General features: G+C 47.5%; 1 protein-coding gene across 4 annotated transcripts in view; it reads left to right on the forward strand.

The window, feature by feature from the left end:
• The window catches only part of LOC135903822 (aquaporin-9-like), a 61,154-nt gene that overhangs the window by 32,694 nt on the left and 4,599 nt on the right, over nucleotides 1-23,861 (forward strand). For 2 of the 4 annotated variants that reach the window (XM_065434264.1, XM_065434350.1), the window contains exons 4-7: nucleotides 744-862; nucleotides 4,012-4,232; nucleotides 7,245-7,375; nucleotides 18,886-18,972. In XM_065434264.1, the coding sequence (XP_065290336.1) occupies nucleotides 744-862; nucleotides 4,012-4,232; nucleotides 7,245-7,375; nucleotides 18,886-18,972 (558 nt within the window). Of the gene's footprint in view, nucleotides 1-743; nucleotides 863-4,011; nucleotides 4,233-7,244; nucleotides 7,376-13,872; nucleotides 15,829-18,885; nucleotides 18,973-23,861 lie in introns of all 4 variants that reach the window. The other 2 variants (XR_011511335.1, XM_065434587.1) reach the window with 2 other exon arrangements.

A 23,861-nucleotide genomic window follows, 5' to 3' on the forward strand; every position in this document is an offset into this window, starting at 1 on the left:
ATGAGTGGAGCACAGTGCGTTAGCGGTCACTCGTTTGTATTTCCAGCACCTTATCGCACAGTGGCAGAGTAGAAGCGGTAATGGTTGCGCATTTGTGCGCTTCCGATCGAGGCAACGTGCGGTGCGCCGCCGAAAGCGCCATCTCCTTCCTCTTGTGCAAACTACTCCCCGAAAAGGATCGTTTGTTGTTCTTTATATATGCACCTTCACCGTGAGAATCCTGCGTGATCATCTGATGCATCTGACGTCTAAAAGAATAAACGCAAATAGAATTCTGAAATAACGTTCACCAGGCTAAGCTGGTTTAGAGTTTCTCTTTTAGTGTCAGCCTGTTGAATTTTTTTCTTGCCGATGGAAGCGCTTTTTTCTTTTTGTTTGTTTGTTTGTTTGTTTGTTTGCTGCACTGAAACTCAATGTTTCGCCAGGTAACAATTAATTGCTTTACCTATGAAGTTTTTGTTTATCTGCTCTGTATTACGCTTTATTTTTGTATATATATAAACCAATTGATCAAGGGTCCCGGTGCAGTCTCTGACTATGGGACCCTTGTCTGTCTATCATTTCTTGTAACTAACTGTATGAACGAATACTAAACTGTAACTGAATGAAGGAAAAGTTCCACGTGTTTTGGAAGGCAGATAGTGGCGTTTCTTGTTCTGTGCATGAGGCTCACGCCATATCTTTCACGTTCTCATTTTAGACGGTACGATCTAATCAACGAAATAATTCATTGATGTTTGCAGATTGCATCGAGCATTTCGATCAGGGAGTCCGCGCAGTGGTTGGAAAGAAGGCTACGGCTGCAATATTCGCTACTTACCCGAGAGAACACGTCTCCACTTTGACCTGCTTCATCGATCAGGTAGGTTCCGTGAATGCGAATTACGCAAATATATGCAATACGCGTTGGTTCTCCGGTAGAATTCAATATCTTAGGCATCAACTGAAGGATATATAAAGCCGCAATAATTTTTTCTTATGAATTAGGTGTTAGCAGGGAAAGGTCACCGTAGGGAAGCAATGATACACCAAAGAATAAATTGGGAGGACGCTGAAGCTTCGCTTTTAAGACTGGAACACGATAGCATTCAAGGATTTCTGACTGCTTCTCAACTTCCCGGCAAGTGCAGCTTATGTAACCGTAATGTTTACCAGGAAACGCTGGCGCCGAACGCTATGCATGAAGGCGAGCTTTCTGGTAGAAACAGCGCGCGATGCGGCGTATACGAACGCAATCTGGAGACGTTGCAAGGAAACAAGTGCCGCTGCATGGCCTCCGAGATGGGCGCGTGCAAATTTTGGAGGCCGTGGCCGCTCTATGCATGGTAGGAATGCTGGAAAAGCGGTTTGTGTTTGAGTTTCTGCGTAACAGAATTATGTTTTCTCGTATACTCAAATTCCAATCCGACGCTCATATGTCTGTAGATTGTGTTTAGATTGTGCTTTACGACTTTTCTGACGCATGTTACTTTGACAAATTCAATTAGTTCAGTGGCGCCTCTGCGTCGCTCGGATGGCCTGCGTGGTTGTAGTTCGGAATGATTTTTCGGCAAGCGACGTCCGACGCCGCCATCAGATTTTATACGACACGGGGCCGTTAACGCTCTCGCCTCAAAACGCACGTACCACCGTGTTGGCGTAGTGGTTATGGCGTTGCGATACCAAGTCCGAGCGCGCAGGATCAAATCCCGGCCGCTGCAGCCGCATTTCCATGAGAGTGAAATTTAAAAAAAAAAGAAAATATCGCCTCCATTCCACGCTGTGAAAGCGGATGTGCAGCGAAGTTGTTGCCGACGTTAGACAAGCAGCGCCACCACAAGCGACGTACGTCACGCGCCCACGCACATGCGCGGAAGTGCAGCGTAAATCCTCATTCTTCTAGGCCCTCCGCCAAGCGCAAGTGCCTTGTTGAACTAATTGAGTTTTTCAGAGTAAATTGTGCAGGAAAATTAGTAAAGTACGACTTAAACACAAGCTGCAGACATGATAGTTTCGGATTGCTATTCGTATATGCGAGAAGACGTAATTCTGTTACGGGGAAACGCAAAGACAAAAACCCTTTTCATGCAGCTACCGTTTGAGGTGTGTCCGAGTGACTGCGGCCGCTAGGTGGCGGTACTGTTTCCGGGTGAGCACGAACCCACGGAAAATTCCGACCAACCATAGGCCAACAGCTTCGCTGTAAAACAGCCCGTGTACCGTGCTTTAGGCGCACGTTAAAGAACCCCAGGTGGTCAAAGTTGATCTGGTATATCTCTCACTGCGGCGTGCCGGCGTACTGTCACGTTAGAACGTCGAGTTTAATTTAGCAAACGTCCATGTTTGGCAATTACACACCTTGTAGAGCGAACGTGACGTCGGAAATGACGCAATAGTTGTCTCCCTTAAATACGAGGACAATAAGCGTGTATTGCTTCTTATTAGTGCTTAGCGTCATGGCTTTCATGGAATCCATAGGATGAATGTGTAGTTGTTTATTTATGTTTTTATTTTTCGACAGCGCGAAGGACAAGGATGAGACGCGAGCGCAAGTACACAGCGCTGAACTTACAACTGGTTTTATTGAGGCTATTTCCACTGCTTGAATACGGCGGCAACCAATCTCAAATGAAAATGCACAAAGAGAATGGCAGTACCTGAGCGCGCGGCTACAGTGACTCATGAACAGCTGTGCACATGTTTCCAATTTACCTTCAAGAAAACGCAGTTCTTTTTCTGATAGAACTATCGAGGCGGCGCTTACGCATTTGTCTTTGCATTTGTGGATTTCATAAATAAGGAAACACGTGCACAGCTGTTCATGAGTCACTGTAGCCCTGCGCCCAGGTACTGTCGTTCCCGCCAGTGTTGTGTGTCTGTGTATTTCCGTTTGGGATTGGTTGCCACCGTATTTAAGCAGTGGAAATAGCCTCAATAAAACCAGTTGTAAGTTCAGCGCTGTGTACGTGCACTCGTCTCGTCTTTGTCCTTTGCACTGTTGAAAAAGAATGTTACACTAACTTGCCCAAGCTTCTACTGTTTATTGATTTGTTTCCTTGCTTGCATATGTATTATTTATTTTACACAGAGAAAGACAGACAAATTATGCGTGTCGCCCCTGTGCGCGCACTTACTCGTCCTACGTACTCGTCTGGAGAGATAGCCTAATTCTCTGCTTTGTGTGTTATGCGTATGTCGCATGTTCCGTTCATATCGTTTCATTTGCCATCCTTCAAACTCGCTTGAAGTAGCATGCTGAGAGTGCCGCCGGGCAAAACATAGCTAGCTTTGATCAAAGAGTATCCTTTTCCCAATCTCTCTCTCTCTCTATCTCTCTCTCTCTTGTTTTTAATCGCAGACCATTTCATGACACTCTGCCCGTATGAAGTTGCATGGGCGTTCAGAATCCAAATCCAACACGTTGGTTATTATTTCTAATGAGAAAGCGAGAAGTACACACAAGAAAAAAAACTGGCTGTGGCTTAGCTAAGGTTAAGCCCAGGATGCGAAGCATACTAGCCTTTATTTTAACGCGACAGCGTTAAGGAGCTCGTGTCGCAGAAAAGTCGGTGTCGTCGGCGTCGGCTCAGGCGTGCGGTGCTTGCTCAGGCGCACATTTCGTTGTCGCGCCGAACGCTGCGTTGCTCGATGCTCACCGCGTCCGATGCGGGGCGCGTAGTCGCTGCGCCGTAGCAAAGCCACCTAGAAACAGTCTCTGTAGCACGCCGCAACCTTCGCTTCTCATTCCAACGAGCAGCTCTGTCTCCAGGAGGCATCTCACCTCGTGAGTGTCTAGCAGAGGCAAGCGCAGCTGCTTATATACCGCCGCGATGCCGCGAGTGACGGCGCGAGTTGGAGCCCCGTTTCTCCTCTGTCGTGACGTCACCGTGTCACGTGGTATTGAAGGCGACACCGCCGCGCCTGAGGAGCTGGGTTGAGCTCTAGTAATATGCTTCGCATAAAAAAAGAAAAACATTCACGCTCTGTCGTGATGTCGAGGAATGTGCTCGTGTGCTCGAACTCTTTCCGCAGGTCATCTCCACGGGCATACTCATGCTGACCGCGGAGGCGATCGGAGACCCCCGCAACTTCGGCGGGATTCCCGTTGCCATGCACCCAATCTGCCTGGGCCTCATGATCATGGCTCTCATCTTCAGCTTCGCCTACAACTGCATGTGCCCGCTCAACCCCGCCAGGGACGTTGGACCACGGCTGTTCACACTCATGGCCGGATGGGGACCCGAGACGTTCACGTACGATCTCTCATTTACGAACGATTTCGTGCCTCGAATAGCGTGGTATGGCGGGTTAGCTTTTTTGTCGGTTTATTTTTTATTGTCAGAGTAAATTTGTGAACTGCGGGGATAGGCATGTGCAAAGATATGTCGCATAACACGGCACTGGTACGTCTTGGTAGTGGTAGTGTTAACACACACACACACACGCATACACAAGCCCGCACACGATAGTGTAACGAAGCGTCGAAGTTTGTATCTCTTGTACCACGTTCCATAAAAGCATACAATTAGCGCTCACCAAGCCCAATCAGCAGTGTTTCCGTTCACTATTCTGGTAACGTGTAAAGGGAACGGAGTGTACGACGACCGTACAAGACATTTACTTTGTTGTGTTAAATCATAAACACAAGTTAACAATTAGGCGATGCACGACCAGGTATTGCCTCCTTCCTTGCGTCGTTGAGTCTAATTTCATATTAACCCAGAGAGTGTTTTTTTTTTGGAAAGTTATGGGGACACGAAAGCGCAGTAATGCACTAGGGTTGTGAATGACACTTCGGAAATCGCCTAGAGGTCAGTCTCACCATGCATAGGTTACGTGTGGGTACAGACTTGCAGACCGCAGCGGTGGCCTAGTTGTAGAGCGTCCACCTCGTATGCGGCAGGCACTGGGTTAGAACGTTACTGCGGCCGCAAACACCTTTATTTTATTTTATTTTTTGGTTTCCCGGTCTGGTGCTCGACTTCTTGTGGGCGTTGTCATCTCAAAAGGGGTCCCCGTAGAAACTTCGATATATGTGTGCAACCCGCCGTGGTTGCTCAGTGGCTATGGTGTTGGGCTGCTGAGCACGAGGTCGCGGGATCGAATCCCGGCCATGGCGGCCGCATTTCGATGGGGGCGAAATGCGAAAACACCCGTGTACTTAGATTTAGGTGCACGTTAAAGATCCCCAGGTGGTCGAAATTTCCGGAGTCCTCCACTACGGCGTGCCTCATAATCAGAAAGTGGTTTTGCCACGTAAAACCCCATAATTTTTATATGTGTGCTCCCGGTGCCTACCTACTGGTACAGCGTCCACCGCGGCTGTGGGAGGCAGACGCGAAGTACCGCAGGGTACTGTTGTGCCACACTGCGCGCCTATCGTCGACGCAACGGGCACTCTCCCCTCGCTCTTCTGAAGTGGTTGCCCTTATTCTGAGCTTCAAATATCCAGTGGAAAACTTGACGTCGTCATGTCAGGCTAACCGCCCACCAACGTGTACGAACGTCCAAAGTTTCACGAAACTGTCGACCCCTTCTCGTGGGTCGAACTGAGGAATCTGGCGGCGCGCCGCACCAAGACTGCTGCCGCGACGAGAGGAGATTGCGACCGACGTGGGTGACGTCAGCACCCGCTCCGCCTCGTTTTTGCCGACGATGGATAGCCAAAGGTATTTAAGGCGGAACCGGCCCATTGTTACAAGAGAGAGTCGCCACCACCCACCCTGTCGGTCTGGTGCACTCTTAATGCTAATTTAATGCTATTACCAGCTATACCCATGCATATTGTATGAAGCTTTTTGTCTCCTCTTCGTCTGCTCCAAGAATCCGTCTCCCGTCCTCGACAACGAGTCGCAACAGTACCTGCCTGTCAAGTATATAGTACAAGTGCGCTAGCGACAAGGTGCTCGGTGAATACGTGACCTCAATGCTGTGGAAACACAGCGGCCTGTTCGAAAACCGCAGGCATAGGACCTGCACGCTTCTTTTTTTTTTCTTTTGCATTTCAGACAGCCGTAACAGACAGGGCTAACCAGGGCAGCGTTGATGTAGCTCACGTTCTAGGCACGGTCACACAAAAGTCAAACCACACAAACCCACAAAAAAAAGGGAACTTGTGTAATCACGGGATACATCACTTTCCGAGTTACACCTTTGCAGGCTGAAGGGCGTTCGGAACCTGAGGTTCAAGACCCAAAGCAGTGTTTACGAGACCTCCCCTCCCAGACCCGCACCTCGAAAGGAAAGCCGGGCGCCAGGCCGGGGGAACATCTGTACACAAGACGTTTGAATAAGAATCAGAATCGATTTTATTGTGATGATTAGGAATAATGCAGGATGGTAATATACAGAACGAGGTTCCGAAGTCAAAGACTGCAATGAGACTTCCTGATCTGGCAGTAAACGGGCAAAACGCGAAAAACGGGAGGCGACGCCGCTTTGACCTACCTGATGTCATCTGCCTATGACGTCATAAATTTCGGCATTGCCTGCTAGAGAAAATGGTTGTATAACAATAAAAAACAAAGTTCAACCTAGAAGTTTTTGTCTTTGCACAACAGAGGACCCATATGCGCGAAAACTCGGTGAAAATTGAATTGAATTCTGGGGTTTTATGTGCCAAAACTACGATTTGATTATCAGGCACGCCGTACTGGGGGACTCCTGGTTAATTTTGACGACCAGGGAATCTTTGACGTGCCCCCAATGCACGGGAAACTGGCGTTTTTTAGCATTTCGCTCCCATCGAAATGCGACCACCGCGGCCGGGATTTGATCCCGCGACCTCGTGCTTAGCAGTGCAGCGCCATATAGCCGCTAAGCCACCGTGGTGGGTGTGGTGAAAGTTGTGACGCAACAATGACGTCACTGATGCCTTTACTAGGGTGCTAATTACAACCACGTGAAGCGTGCCCTTCATTTCTTCCTCTCATGATGAAAATCCTTAGGGCAGCATCTCTTTTTAACGCAATACCTTAAGCAAACTTTTGGACGAGTAATCCTGCACACTAAGCTTCTATCACTATTTTCAAACGTATACATGGTGCGGCGTTTAAGATATTGTGGAGAGTGGTTAGCCTATAGAGAATACTACTATAGGCGAGGTTGGTGCAACACTCTGTGTTTATTTATTTATTTATTTATTTATTTATTTATTTATTTATTTATCTATCTATTTATTTATTTGCTTGTCACGTAAACAGTCGGATGTCTTGAAACATTGGCACTTTCTGTACAAAACGTTGCGTGAACGTCCCTCCATGCAGTCTCCGCGGCTGGAACTACGTGTGGGTTCCCGTGCTCGGCCCTCACATCGGCGCCATCTTGGGTGCGTGGCTGTACAAGTTGGCTATCGCGGACCACTGGCCCGACATCAAGCCGAAGCCAACAACCTCAAGTAAGTGCAAACGTGCTCGTGCTGTATGCGCATATCGACGACGCATGCGATGTGCAAGCTACCCCCTTCACTTGCGTGTTAATACCCTCTTGCACTAAGCTAGCGCGATTCCCTGTTCACCGTTTGTAACCTGTTTTCGCTCGTGTTTAGTAACGCTTGAAAGCCGCAGCGCACTAGCTGCTTGTCGTGTCAAAGAAATGACGCGTCATCAGTTGAAAGCAGATCTACACGAACAACATTCATTTGGATTGAAAGATGCACACGTTGCGACAGTATAGTAGAAGATGAAGATGTCACTGCAGAGAAGATATCCGTTTAGCTGGGTTGTGCCTTCTCGGCTCACGGTCACGCGAGCTCAAATTCTCGCGTAAGCAGCTTCGACCGTCAACGCAGCTGGCGGGTCAGCTTGACTATCAGTGTTGACAAGTGCCGTGCCGTTCGCAGCATTTATACGAAGAAGAAGAATTAGAAGAAGAAGAAGGAAAAAAATATCGTTTTATGAAGAAACGTCAGGCTTCACCCCGACGATCATCACGAGACGTGTGTCGACGCGTTTACCAGACCCCGCGTAAACCGCTAACTGGCCCGCACTGTACACCGAACTGTACTATATTATACTCTTTCGCGGTAACGTTCAGTAAAGGGACATATTCTCACATATTTGTGCACCCATAAGTTACAAGTTATACGTTAACTTTCATTAATGTAACCTGTAGTAGGAAGTACACAGATTCTTGTTAAACATAGCGGTTGCCGTAACATTTCTTATAGGCACACAGTCTTGCAAGCTTTTACATGTACAGCTCGCGCAGCGATAAACGCTATTCGCGAATTTGACCGGAGGTCCAGAAAGCGGGGAGCATGTTAGCGCCATAAAAACCGTCCCACCTATCGTATACGACTGATCCTGCATGTAGCGCCGACGCTCATGCAAATCTTTAACGCGTTATATTTCCAACAGTATAGAAATCCGTTGGTCAGCTGGTCACTTTCGGTATGCGTGGATCGCCGAGGATATTATAAGCGCCAAATAACGAGAAAGTGGCATTGTCTTTGTTTTTGTTTTGTTTGTTCCGGTTTCCATTTCTAAATCGATATTATGTGACGCCTAAAGCCTAGTGGACAGGTACCGCGTGCCAGACGCGTGACAGTGCACGCAGAAGTCTTGCTGAGCGCGTTTACATATTCGCATGATTTATAGTTAGCGCGTTCGCATTGCAGTGGCTACCGCTCCCCCAGCAGTGGAATGAACAGAGCAAGAACGGTAGCAGGATGGCTGAGTAACGGCAGTCAATCACCCATATATGGCTAAGCATATTCAACTCTTCACTAAAGCCTACATAGAGAGGAGAAAACTGCTCCTCTCTCGGTCGCGTACGTACCCCCCTTGATGCGTTTGGCTGCGAATAATTGATTCCATTTCGTGTATGGCACTGTTTTCTCCTTCTTCTTTTTGACAAATATATTTCTGTTAGACGTTGCAACTTCGTCTGGTACCCGCTGCTCCTTTTCTCTTAACACTGGACACAAGTAATATTCAATAGGAATATTCATAATGTAACCCCGTAGAGTGGCAGCAGGCGTATAGGTTCACTTCTCGTGTTTCGCCGTCCAGTAAGGTTGAGACGCGCACGCTTCACGACACCGTAGATTACAGTTAGCGCGCAAATGTTGACGCGCACGCGATTGGCGCATATAGTCCAAGCATGTATACATTGCACTGCGCACCACTCGCATAGGTTGTGTTCAGTTTCTACTAGGCTCAAATACCCGGAACACGTGCCAACACTATAACAGATGGAGGCTAAGTTCGTTATCGCTCCTTGCGATTTGTTTCTTACTCTTCTAGAAAAAAAGTTTTTAATGTCTTAGCATCGTTCCTCGCTTACTATTGCCTTCGCACTTTGCTGAACGTATGTGCAGGGTGTCTCTTAAACAGTGACGGACAACTTTTGAGAGGCCCTTCACGAACTGGCGCCGGAAATTCGCCGGTTACCTTTTTGAGAGGGTGTATACGCGGACTTTGCAGAGCAGTTCCTTCAGCTGTTCTTCGAGCTCGGGAACCGTCTAACGATTTCGCACCGAAAAGATGGCCCTTGCGAACAACTCATAATGTCCCCCGTTGTTCCCTTTCTTTTTTTTTTTTGGTGTAAGAAGAGGGGATGCAGCTAAAGTCGTATACATGTAGTTAAATGTTGCACAAACTTTAGAAAGGCTAGGGCTATCAATGCGGGCCCTATGGAAAAACCGTATTCGTGCCCTCAATGTAATCCTATAGAAGCGTACAATCATTCGTCGGAGAAAGCACAGCTGTTGTGCTTCCGCCGGGCTTATGTTTCTGCAGATTCTTCGTCTGAAGCCCATGAGTGGGCGACGTTATTGAGAGTTTCTGTTCTCAGCAAGCGGCTCTGCGCCTTCTTCCTGACTTGCACTTGTCTGTGTGTGCGGTGTACTATAGCCAAGCCACACAACACTGCAACATGTGACGGACTTTGTCGTCTCTCTTGAAAACCGCAGTGCCAATCGACGTACGCGCCGCCTTGCCCTAAAATATTATTAAAAAATGTTAAGCTAGGTTTCTATACGACATTTCTTTAACGTACCTTCTTTGTCACTTTTGTCAAGATTTGAGAAAACGATGTCAATGCCGAGGACTGGTGCGACGCCGTCTGGAAGTTTTCGCATTAGCTCCCATGAGGTTGTGGCAACGTTAGGTCGAGCGTAGTTGATCGTTTATTGACAAGTCAATTACATTGTATTCGCTTACATATGAGAAAAAAAACTCAAACGTGCAACCAATTAGGATTTTTCTTCAGAAAAAAATTATAGCAGGAAATTCTTGACGCCACACTGAGATCATAAACGACCCGGTTAGGGAACAAAGTTGAAAAAGGGAGATCCTTCTTCGATAACTTTAATCTAGTAAGCCGGTTTTTTGTTTCCTATTTCTTTGCGAATGAAGTCCACAGGAAGCTTTCAGAGTAGTCCGCCCTTTTTGTCTGACTTAGTACCTCCACTTAGTGTCAATTAAAATACGCGCTATGGGTGTGCATTCTGACCTCGATACCCAAAAAGGGTGAACCAGGAAAGCGCGCTGTGATTGAAGGAAGCAGATGAAATGGCAAGATGGTTTCAATTACGGTGGCCACGGCACAAAGTGCGGGCACGTCTACAGTGTGGTCTACCACCACCGTGTCGCTGTATGACGTTCCTTCTACTGGCCATTGCGTAAGTGGTTACCCTGCAGAAGTGCCGCGAATCGCTTCATAACATATCTTCATCAGAACAAATTCTACGAGCGTTTACCACTTTGCCTTGCATACAGGCAAAGCAATTCTAGAAAAACCTTAATGTAGTGGCTCACTACGGGAACTGCGGTGAGTACGCCTTCGGTTCCGCAAGTTTCCGTCGAAGAAGTCCACGCAGGAAGGTTGCAGAAGTCCGGCGTCCGAGACCCCAGTGCGTTACCCAATCTCGGAGTCCATAAAACACGTCGCTATTGCAGACGGACTGCGAATCGATGCCCTCGTCGCCGCAAGTGAAACGGCTCACCCACTTCCGCTGCTTCAGCCAATCGCAGCGCGCACTCCCCGGGGAACAGCTGCAGCTTCCGCAGAGATCGGGTGGCGAACACATGCCCCTGGTCAGAGAAGCTTATACCTTCTCTCTCTCTCTAAAAAAAAAAGATCAAAACAAAAACGGCGAAACGTGACAAACGAGACACCCTGTATGTACGTACACTCCAATGTGCGAGCCGTGCGCTCTGGGCACCACGCAGAGGAGTCGTTCGTCCCTAACGTGGCCGTGGTGGGTGGAAAGAAACCAGCCGCCGACGCCGCACCGTCTCCTGCTGCTGCAGCACAGGCTTTGCCTCAGGCTGCCGTTCCTCAGGGGTCCGATATCGAGGCCGGTACTCCTAGGAAGTCCCAGTAGCGACAGCGACCCATATCTATGTGCGCATCCGACGTCATACGTAAGAACGCATCCGCGCCTCTAGACCTTATAGCGGACTCCTGCTGTAATATAGTTCATACTCCAAGAACTATATATGGCGCACTGACAACACCTTTGTGAGAGAATGAATGCTTGTTTCACGATTAACTCCGTTTTAGAGAGTTATAGCCCACGCCGATGGGATTGTATACTTTCAATGTCTACGTGTGTCTAAGCAAACTTTATCGCACCGCACATAACTCGAGGGATGGGACAGCCGAAACAAACGCAGCGGCTTGTCGTCGTCTCCCTGACGTAATACGCAAATTATCCTCGAGCAGCGAAGCTGCTCTTCAAGTGAAGCAAAAGTCGACAACGACAGCAGTCATTGATGCACATGGAAATGAAGGTGTTGTTTTGGCTTCTTATAAAAGAGCATTGCGGGGTCTTTATAGGGAAACCTTACAGGGACACTATAAAGAGAAGCACTGAATCAGTTTAGAGTGATAAAGCTCTCCTTCAGAACTCAATTTTTGGTAATTTGGTGGGAATGCGTTGATTAGTAGGGGAGAAAATGAAGGTCATAGTTAAATCTTTTCCTTTTAATTTAGTGTCGAAGCCTCATTGCTGGTACGTCAGTGTGACGTCACGGATTGCACAGCATCTCCATACTTGGGGCATTCTGGCGCAGTATAAGTTCTCAAAATATGCTAAATTCACTTTTTTGGCGTTCTTTTCTTTTTTTTTTAGAATACGGTGCAGTCCATCTTTGCCGATAAAAGGCTAAATAGGCTAGAGCAAACGTTATCAATGTTTATAAAGACATGGGGAGCTGCTGCGAGAACTTCAAGCCGGCCTCGAGGCCCGCTTCTCGTTTTCTTTTTTTTTTGTGCCTTTTCTAGTTTACGGTAAGAATGACTTTGCTGGTATTCTAGAAAGGAAAATTACAGACATTGTTCAAGATAATTTTTTAGTGTCCCTTTTAACTTATTATTAGACTAGGGATAGAAAATTTTCAAACGGAATGTCGCCGGTACGGAATGAATCCGTGACCTCCGCGATGCCTAGCGTCAGAAAATCGTTATCGAGAGAGTGAAGCACCGCGAAATGTGCGTGTGTATGTGCGTGTGTGCGCGCGCATATGTTCTCTCTTCCTCTCCTTATGTCTCGGAACGGCCAAGGTTGCCTCCCTTATTGTGCGTCACAGGGTGTCTCATTGTCACGTCTTCATGCCGCTCGTGTCGCTATACGATTGCTTCAAGGCTGGTAATTTAAGCCGCCACCATGCAAGGTCCTTAGGCAGTTTATTCCGCACACAAATACGTACTGCAGCGACTTCTATCGTGGTTTCGAAGCCAACGCGAGCGATCTTAAAGTTATACGGCCCCTAAATCACTCCAATCTTTAAAGCGAGCGAGCGATTTCTCTCTTTTCGCTTCCTTCCACACGTGCGCTCTCTCCTCCTCGCCACGTAGTTCTCGGAAGACACGTGGACATTACGTCGGCGCCGAAGGTCACGTCGGCGACTCTACCTTGTTTGAAAACACCATCAACTTCCACTTATCACACGACTCCCGAGTTTTTTTCGGCTACGCGCTGTCACCGTTGCACGGGCAGTGCAAAACGCAATGAACGAAATGAACTCGGGTGATTGCACACGACGGGCAAGCGAGATGTCATAAAAGAGCTGCAGGCGTACGTGAGTGCATTGTAGAGGCGCACCCGCAGACAGACCTAAACTTGAATTCTCGGGTTTTATGTGCCGAAACCACGATTTGATTATCAGGCACGCCGTAGTGGGAGACTCCAGATTAATTTTGACGACCTGGTGATCTTTAACGTGCCCTAAAACGGGACACGGGCGTTTTTGCATTTCGCTCCCATCAAGATTAGGCTGTCGCGGCCGCGATTTGATCCCGCGACCTTGTGCTTAGCAGAGCAACACCATAGCCGCTAAGCAGCCGCGGCTGGTTCGGACCTAAGCTGACGTTCCTCGTACACGGAGAAATATACAGCCTTTTATCCTGGAGATGTCTCGAGCATAACCGTGTTGGCGACACGACGTGCAACGAAGGGACTGGAAAAGTTGGAAGAGTAGCAATCTTTTGTTATAATTTCAATTTTTTGTTGCATTCCGCTTGACTTTCGCGCATTTAATAGCCGTATTGAAAGAAATGTATGCAGACGTACAGTTTACCCCTATTATTTATCCGAAATATTACTCACAAAAACTTGATCGATAAAGTTTACTTTGCTTCAATGCACATCCGATTGTCTCGCCGACGTTGCTTTTCGCGTGAAACGTTGTTACCGGGCTAAGGTCATTGCAGCCTTTTTGATTTGGTGCTTTCCCAGCACACAGAAAAGAAGAAGAAGAAGAAAAGTTCTTCAGTTACAGGGAATAAAAGATTCTAGACATTTTGCGCACGAATATCTCGAATGGTGTGTTTCGTAGAGAAACTACGCCTATAAACGGACTTAGAGGCCGCACGTACGTAGTCATCGTTAACATATAACGTGGCCCACCTGACCGTCATTTTCGCATCTGCGCGTTTCTTCCGCAGCCGAACACTTGGCCGCATCGTCCAGCCCTGGCCAACTTGCAAAGGAGGCGTAGTCCGAGTCGACGTGAAGCCAGGATTTCTGTTTCACTGCCTTTTTTTTTTTCGTCTGCGTTGGTCTTGGAGATGCGCCTATTTGTGTTCACGAACTCAAAAGTTGCCATCACCACCATCGTCATTAACACTCTCTCGGCATCCGACTTGCATCGTTCACTGATTTGCGTGTGCACGCGCAACGCTGGCGAGGGCGCTTACGACCTCGTCATCCCAGTGCCCCACCGTAAGTATCAGAACTGCTGCGTCATACTCGGAACAGCCTCGTCATCGCAGTGAGGGATCACCACTCTGAGAACCGCTGCGTCATTACACCGAAGTCGTCTGCTTTGATAAGGGAGCTTCATACCACGTGCATAGACGAGTGAACGAGATCTGCGCTGTTTAAACGCTGCGTCCCTAATCCTGTGGGTATTTGAGCGCAAAAAACAAAAGATAAAAAAAGATGAAGAGCCGCACGGAGTGCGTTTTGGCACTTCGACCTAACTGCTGCTGAAACAAACTTTCTCGTTGAAAGTCTAAGGATGCTGAGCAGAGAGTATTGCAAATGTGTTGCATGTCTGGGTAAACCGTACTATATTTACCTTGAATACAGTGCAGGAAAAAGTAAATTAACCATGACATGCTAAAGAAATGCCTCTTGTCATCTTCTAAAAACAGGCTTGTTGACGTCCTCTACGCATTAAACATTTTAACACCATTATGGGTGTATAAAGGTTGTACTTTGTCTGTCTCGTGTCTAGCATGCACCTCATTCTTCATGGGTAACATCGAGTCGTTAATGAGAATAATTATTTCTTCTTTGTATGCATGTGCGTGTGCGAGAGGGGGGGGGGTTGAATTTTTATTGCAAGTGAACATAATGATAGTTGCGACAGAGAACACGAAGATTGCTTGAAATAAACTTTAAAATAGCTACCGTTGTCAAACTCTCGCGTCTGATATTTCGGTGCACATCAGGTGCTCAGAATAATTACTTTTCAACCGCGGCTCCTCTCATCGCAGGTGTGGTTTGAGCTCACTGCTCACTGTTTACAACAAAATTTGTATAGCTTTAAGGCTAAGGATGTTAGTCATGGGACAAACAAACACCTTTAATGCTGTAAAAGAATTTCATTGCATACATGAGTTCACATGGGTTCATGGACCTTACTTCTCGTGATGTTTTTCCGCAAAGTCATTTTAATTTCGGCGTTGCCGTATACGTCAGCCGCGCGTTTAATACGGTGATCCACCGCCTTGCGCCTGCTGCTTTTTGCTTAAACTGAAAGGTTTCCCGTAAGGTCGCTTTTTCGTAAAGTGGCGTGGCTGGGCAAAACGCTTTTGCAGAATTTTCAAGGCGCCGTACGTCTGCCAAGCTCACAGAAGAGCGCACTTATCGTAACTTGCGGTACGCATCTAGAAGCGCTCGGGCTGTACGCGAAAACAGCTGTCAAGCCAAGCGGCGCATGGCGTGAGTAGTGTTACACCGACATGCAGCAGGGTCGTTGGTCGAGTTTCTCTACTGGGCCGTCAAGGCATATGTAGGTTCAGCTGAGAGCAAAGTGCGTCGCGCAGACACCTGCCTGCCGTTTGAACCGGTTTGAAGCTCGCCTCCCGAGTTGCGGGCAGTACCGTACACGTATGGTTGAGGCAACCGTACAGAATAGGTTTGCGCTCAATGCTCTTCGAACAGAAGTCCACACACACCGCTGTGAGACGGGCTATATTTGAGACTCGTCATTGTGAAGCCGTAAGGTATACACGACACAAGAAGGAGTTGTGGAAGCACAGCTGCTCAGGGGGCGCGTCTCTCCGTTCACATGAATGAGCGCGGTTGCAGTGTGAACAGCAAAGAAAGAAGCAAGACGGAACAAAAAATACGGAAGCTACGTGCAGTCGTGAGGAGTGTAAATGGAAGGCAAGGTATGTGTCAGCTTCTCATTGCGCATGCCATGGCGACAGCAACGTTTCGTTGGCATTTCGCCAACAGCATACCACGGAAATGTATAAGACTGCGTCAGCTGTAAACTGTGCCGAATCCGTGTAGTACATCGTATACGTAACTCAAAGAAAAAAAGTAAAAACAAACAAACGAACGTCTCGGCCCCAACTACACCCACAAAGCGTAACATCATTTTTGACAAGCTGAATTTGATGCCGCAAAATTCTACTTGCTGTGTAGTGCTGTAAACTCAACGCAAAGCCATATAGTAGCGTTTTTTGGTACACTGGAGAAGATTTTAGTTGTAAGTAGTGTAGCAAACCAATTATTGAGTACCTTACTAATCTTTGCTCAATTTTTTTTTCTTTTTGTACGGATGTATTCTCGGTTGCGAGAAATAAATATGAACAAGTTGCTTTAATGGGATTTGAAGTGGTGTGGGGTTAACGTTTGCCATAGTTTCATTCAAGCGTGCCTACATTGCCAGCTGTAAACTGTGCCGAATCCGTGTAGTACATCGTATACGTAACTCAAAGAAAAAAAGTAAAAACAAGCAAACGAACGTCTCGGCCCCAACTACTATACCGCACGACTATATTGGCGTCTGGTGACACTGTTACCGTTGTTCCGCAGGCTTTTGCTATTGTTCTGCTGCTGCGAATGAGGACGCGGGTTCAATAACCGACCACGGCAGCCACATTCTAATGGGGGCAGCTACAATGCTCGATTACCAAGCTTTAGGTGCACGCTAATGGAAACCCCAAGTGGTTAAAATTTCGAGCCCTCCACTTCGGCATCTCTCCGATTGTTGCTTTACGATGTTAAACACCTTGGATCAGTTGCGTTCATGAATGCTAAGTTCAATGAATTGTATATAGCGTCCCGTCAAAGAGAAACTGACTCGGTCCTTGATTTTATAGCGTGGTAAAATTGTCTTGCTTTTTAGTTCTTCGTTGCAATGAAAACGGCGTGAAAGCTCTTCGATCAGCAGATCGTACGACGTGCATGGTTGGGGGGCAGCGCAAGGGACGGAGACGAAGGTAGCGAGACGAACTGAAGGTTGCAACTGAAGGTTTTATTGCAAAAAAAGAACATACACTGAGTGCATCACGTGATGCACTATAGAAAAAGCTAGTGACAAGAAGCGTCAAAAAAAAAAGCAAGGCCGTCAGCAATGGCGATGAGAGGTTATGAAGGTGCAGCAATGATTAGTACAACCCAAGCACGTGCGTGGCATAATTCCAAATGTAACAGATACTTCCCACTCAAGCAATGATAGCGATGGCTGTCTGAAACAGGTGGAGCCCTTCTCCTTTATCTAGAAGGTCTCCATGATTTTGGTAGAGACCTTATTCCGATGCACGAACAATAGCTCGGTGCCTTCAAAAGGCGGCTTGCAGCTACAGTCGTGGCAGTGAACTGATGCGAGTGTGGAAATCCCTTCAGGCAGCTATTGTGTGCTCTTAATCTAATACCAAGGTAACGGCCAGTTTCACCGTTAAAGACAAGACAAAAAAGAGGAATCGAGTGAACGACGTCACATTGGCAAGAGGAATGTCAACCCCTGTTTTTCGCTGCACTTCATTTTGTGAACGTCCCTGAAGAAGGGACCGTGTTAGTCGTCTCGCGTCCTTAGTCCTTGGCCCTTGACCCAACCACGAATGTTAACCAACGTGCTCTATTTTCGGCTCTTATTTACGACGGGTTGTGACGCAGTCGCATTTTATTGCGTTCGTACGTTCCTTTACTGCGAGAAAACGCGGACGCACCGAACGTGCTGTTTCATTGCGAATACTAATGCTCAGTGGCCTCGCGAGTGCACGTTCTATACATGCCATATAGAGAGAACATTCGCAGTGCAGTGACTTACCGACCGATGGACCACACGCCCGGAGAGAGCCGTCCGCAACTTAAAAAAAAAAAACACGCATGCTTATCGTTGCGCCGTTGCTTTCATCGTTGCATGTAGAAATCGCAGCTTAATAGCTCCCATTCAACACAAACAAACGCAAACGTCGTTCGTAATCGATTCGTTTTGCACCCAGAACGTCGAAGCAGCAGGGAACGCCTGATTGTGAATTCCAGCCTTTCCAAGAGCCCAGGCCGGAAAAATGCAGCATTGTCAAAACGTGAAGGAAGGAAGTATTTAATGATTGGAAAATGTAGAGAGGTCGGCCGGATAATGGAGCATCTGGCCTGCTACTCTACGTAAGGGAGGGGGAAGAGGGGAAGAAAAGGGGTCACAATGATGGATGATAATGGGAGGAACGAGGTGAATGACACATTACACAACTGGTATCACAGGCGTGAGTCCAGGCCCGTGTCACCTAGGAAACGTTAAAGTGCACGCATTGTCTCTGTCGTCTGCCAACTCTGTGGCCACGAGCCTAGCAAGAGGTCCTCCGACAGTGGTCCATTGTGGAAAACGTGAAAATAGCGAATGAACTAATGGAACCGCGGCGCTACATTTACGAGGCCGATAAAACTAAAAGGCTCTATGTTACTCACATGCCACCACAAAACTAGTACGGTCTTTTAAGAACCGTTCGGTGAACTGCACATGAAAAAGGCCGCCTGTGGGTGGCCGCGTTCGCATACTTGCAGCAATGCACTATAGAAATGTCCATGCATCGATGCTTCTGCAAGCGTCCGGGAACAGCCTGAAGTTTGGCATCGGTTTCCCAAACTCCGTGCATTCGCTCAAAGGCGTGCTGCAACGATTCGAGTACTGCAACGATTCGAGTACTGCAACGAGTACTGCAACGATTTGAACTGACACAATGGTTAGATGTATCTCTCTGCTTGAAACTCTTCTAGACAAACAACAAAGGGCCTCGCATGGACTCGATTTGTCTTACTGTAACCAGAAACATGTTCGAGCTTCGTTGAAAGAGAACACACAGAAACAGATGCTGGCGCTTTCGAAAACCGGGCTCGTCCTCTGTCCTGTCGCGCGAGAAGCGCCGGGAAGGAGTTGCACCGCTGCGATGGTCTGTCTCGGTTACCGTAGAACTGGACAATGTCACGTCTCTTTGTAGCTAACGGGGAGTCGACGACCGGGAGATCGAGACCCGCGGACTGTTGGCCCATGCGCAAGGTGTCCACTTCTAGGGTGGTGGGCAGCCGTAAGTATGACATACATTACAAACACAACCACAGTGTGAGCGCCACACGCCTGCTATAACCTGCCTTCGCAAGCTTCGCTGGCCCGGCTCCCGGTTTCCATCGCACATCGATTCCTGCTGAATGGAAGCACAACGCACATAACCAAGGCGCTCATTCTCATTCGTCTTGTTATTCCATTACACACCAGCTTTTGTTTGTTTATTCTTTATTTCTTATTTATTTGTTTAGTTTCCACTAGCACATTTTTCTTTCGTGCCGGCCATTTCAAGCATGGCGTCGTCATGCTGCTCGAGCTTATTTTCTTACTTCTGGTCCATGTTTGCTGGAGAAGCATTTTGTTTGTGACCATGTGCACGCGCACACCGCTGGGTTCAACGACGCAAGAGCGCGGGTGAAGGGAGCTGTTCTAATTCCGTCGGGTCGCATTGTTTCCGCACTCACATTTGAGTCACGAGCAACCGGCATATATAGGTAAAGCGACCTATACCGCAGAGGACCTACCGACATTGGCACGAACCTTGAGGGTACTACGTTATCAGCAACACGCCGAGAGCTCGCGCTACATAGCGCACCGCCTGACCTCGCATATTATTTAGCTCGCGTTAGGTGGTGGTGGTAACAACTTTATTGAGACTCTGCTCAGTTATGATCTGGCAGGCCCGAGTCCTAGAATGGCCCCTCACGAGGAGCGACCCTTTCGGCCCAGTCTTGCAAGTTATCTGCACCGAAATACTGACTCGCATGCGCTTTCTGCGCACGAGTGTGATTTTGCCTGGTGACCGTTTTCCGGCAGCACTAAACCGCATGCGCCTTACGTTTGCCTCGTGCACTTGGCGTGCTGTAGCTTCCCAAACTAACCCGCACGGTTATTTGCTGTTTTGCACCATACGCCACCCTTTGTGTCTCCTTTCCGAGACTTGTGAGAGGCACTGCAAGCGTCCTCAGACAGCGTTTGCGAACGATGCATATTCCTTTAACAGTGTCAGACTTTCCGTAGTGTGCATTGGTTGCCTCCAAAAGGTAAGTGACTCTATACTGGAAACAATGCTGCAGATAATGTAGTTAAGTCAGGATGTGGAGTAGCGATCGCTGTCGCACATGATATTGTAAACTAATGTGCTGCGCACCACAGGAAGTTGAAGTGCCCTCATACACAAGCTACAGCAACCGAGGCCACAGTGGCTTCCTTTTGTTAAAGTTAATCAATATGTCAAATAACTGTACAGCCACATATGTGAAGCACCGACAAATTGCCGTCGTTAAATGATGCCTGTTCGCAACAGGGGCAAATCATTGTCGGTCATAAAGGATAGCGATGTGTGTGTGGGCGGGGGCGGGGGGGGGGGGGGGGGGTAGGGGTAAACGAGGGGGAGTAGAGAGAGAGGTAGTTGTTTGCTTCCCAAAACCGGTAATACGAGATGGACGGATATAGAAGTCGTTTCGCAACCAATCTGGTTAAAAATTGCTTTGGCTGGCTGCCATAATCGTCGGCCACGGGAAAACTGTTCAATTCGAAGGCGACAAAAAAAAAAAGAAACCGGCATCTTTAGCCTCAGCAGTGGTGTGTTGCGCGACTCAAGCGCGAAAAGCGTGAAAAGAGGAAAATAGTACAGCTTCGCACGTAACTACGCCTCGACGGGAACGCCTGTTACAGGGAAAAAAAAAAGTCATTTAGAACTAAAAAGTTTGCGAAAGCGGCGTCAGGCCGCGAGTATCGCTGCTGTTATTCACAGCTGCGCATGAAGCGCTTGAGAGCTCGGAAACAACTACCGCGCCTGCCACGCATCATTGCAAGGCGGCCCCGACACGCATCCCATTGTCTCCGATTCTATTTGTGGTTGATAACAACAGACAATCAGAGGGCGTTTTGTTTAACGACGGGCCTCCTGGCATGTGCATATTTGACCCGCCAAGACAAACGCCCCTGGTGTTTTCTTTCTGCTTGCGTCTAATCGACAATCAAAAAAAAAATCGCTCTTACCATAGAAAAGTCACCATAGGATATGTCCCCTTTCATTTGTGTTTAAGCAGCGGAGGGTTACACTTATCTAGACCAGGTAGTCACGCCCTGATCCCGAGAAGGAAGCATACAGAAGAATAAAAATGTGTTTGAACTACTTTGGCAGACACCCAAAGATCATAGAGTATGCCAATGCCAGTGATATGCCAATATGTATGGGAAAAAAATATGTAACTACCGCGTTCTGTCGGTATTAAGCTGTAAGGTTGGCCACTTCGAGCATAACAATCTTAAACTAAGGGCCAAGCATCGAGGGATGTAACGGAAGATCATGGGTATTACATTCAGAGTTAGGAAGACGCGGATAGATATTCTTTTTGAGATTAAGATTAAGCACGTTTGGACAGCTTATGAAATGCACGAATAACATGTAGTCTAATAAAGAACAGTACAGATACCATGAGAAAAAGAACAGTCTGTGGCTGCAGAGGTTTATGCAGAGTATAGTGAAATTGTGAAATTTAATTTCCATGCGTACACAATAGATTTGGCGGACGCACAACCTGGGTAATTCGAGAAGATTGCTAGACAAGGTTGTCGTCTCACAGTAAACTTAGAATCAGACATTAAAGTTGAAAAAATTGCTGTGTTGCCTGGGGCCGGTGCTCATAAAGCATTCGCACGAAAGTTCGTACGATATAACCGTTCGTAAGAAAGGCAACGTCAATGGAACGTATTCTTAGCGAAAGTGGCCAGCTAAAGTCTAACCGTCCGTAAGAGCGAAAAGTTTCGTAATTTAGACCCAGATTCGCAAATATTCTAGTTCGTAAGGCCTATTCGTCATTGGCTGGCTAAATTAGACAACTTTCGGGAAATTTAAAAGTATAAAATCGGCCCAAATAAGCGAAAATTCATTGAAATCATTGACCTCACACTAATGTCATTTGTGCAACTGTTTCGAGCTAAATTTAGAAGTAGAGTGATTTCTTCGCTAAACAACCTTTTTTTTTTTTCTAGCCAATAAAGGCAACGAGAGAGTTGTAAGGTCGCTATGCGACATCAAAATCTACTTGGTGTTTCTTTTTAGCGACTCTTGAGGGCGTCAACGCGCTAAATTTGTTTATAATATAGTTGTACATTCTTCAATTGTACAAATGTATCGTTATATTGAGCGGGCGAAGCAGTTGAGACAGAGGACACTGCGGCCACTCCAGCGACGACGTAGCTTGACTGGGTTAATGGCACGGTCCCTTGAAATTGCGAGTTTCTGCAGGCAGTCAATAAAGGGCCACCGGTCCAAGAGGCATACGGTGACGTTGGACCTGCTCACCTCAAACTAAAGTAGGCCGAATTAAAAAATGAAATATCCTGAATCAATCTGTCTATACTCCGTTCCATAGATAGCACTCAACGCTATGGAAGCTGTATACGCAAGAAGTTAGACCAAGAAAAGTTACGACTCCGCGCGTTCCGTCCATGCTTCGCCGCGCGTCGTCAACAGCGTTCGCTCGCACGATCATGCATGTGAAGATCCTCACGACTGGTTGCAATTAAAAAACCCGGAAAGAACAACAAAATTTTAAAAAATTGCCGTGGTTGAACGCGGTTAAAGCAAGTTTGTCGAGCGATAACACGGTTTTGCTTGCTTGACAGAGACGCTGCTCGGCGCCGTCAGGAACTACCGCATCTACTACCAATTGCACCACACAAGACAACACACACACGCTGCTCGGCGCAGCAGCAGTAGCGAGCGAATTGACCTTCATGCTTCGTCTCCCTTCAACGCAAGCTGAGCGCCGAAAGCACAGCTCATACGAAGCTACCAGCACTCGGCGTACTCTGTAAACATCGCGGATCGCTTCGAAGATGAGGCCCGCGCAACGGCGCACTTTGTTGACATCGCATATCGCTTGCGAGGCATATATGGGCGCCCACGCGGCGTACGCAGCAGCCGCCGGTAGTGGCAGGCTACAGGTGCCAGTTTGACCTTGGTTGAGCTTGAAGCTCGCATTTACGGAACCAGGCGTTTTCTGGGCTTATACCTGCAGTAGCAAAGCTATCGCTCGAAAATGATCTAAAACAATGCTTTAGCAGCCGTATACCACACTGTGTTTGCTTTTAAGGATTAAAACTTGTTTCATTCAATGCTGAGCCCATATAAAAAAACATTTGCGCACAATTGCGGTCAGAAACATCAAACTATATCCAAGTGCGAACGAAGCCACTGTAAGAAGTATCTCTAGCCTCCACAGCGTTGACTGCTACGTATGGAACGGATTGTAGTAGCATATGTAGGCAACGAAGGCCCACTACTCTGTTGGCGGAATGGTGTTGTTGCGAAAGGAGCGTCGGCCCCGACGGTGCAATCAAGGCAACAATCATCTGAACGTCCAAACACTAGCTGAAATTGGAGACCAAGCACGAAAAAACGATGGAGAGGTTTTTTGCGAGTAAAAAGGGCTCGGGGGCAGGTACGAATAGTAAAGATCTGGCTAGCTACTCAGCATCGAGGAAGGGGTGCAAAAAAGAAAGCGAGGGGAGTAAAAAAAAAGAGCGACAGAAATGACCACTGTGGGGGACGAATTTGATCGCTTGCAGGTATATGTGGGGTGAGGACTCTCAGCATTACGAATCCAGTCGGCTATCACGCAGCAGCTTCTGGGTATATATATAGCTTTAGATCACGTTGACGACGGCGTGTCTCGTATTTCTTCCAAGCCAGTGTCAAGCACGCGTACGTCATTTAGATAAGCCGCCGGAAGCATACACGGGGAAGTAAACTTGTTGACTGGCACACTTCCGCTGTCGTATCTGAACAGGCGAACAGTATTTTGATTAAAGCACTTCAAAGGACTAGGGAGAGCAGCGAAGGAGGATACCACATCTCGTGGTTCCCAGACCATCTGGATAGCTCAATTAACCCGCTTA

This window comes from Dermacentor albipictus, chromosome 1, assembly GCF_038994185.2.
Source record: "Dermacentor albipictus isolate Rhodes 1998 colony chromosome 1, USDA_Dalb.pri_finalv2, whole genome shotgun sequence".
NCBI classification, from domain to species: domain Eukaryota; kingdom Metazoa; phylum Arthropoda; class Arachnida; order Ixodida; family Ixodidae; genus Dermacentor; species Dermacentor albipictus.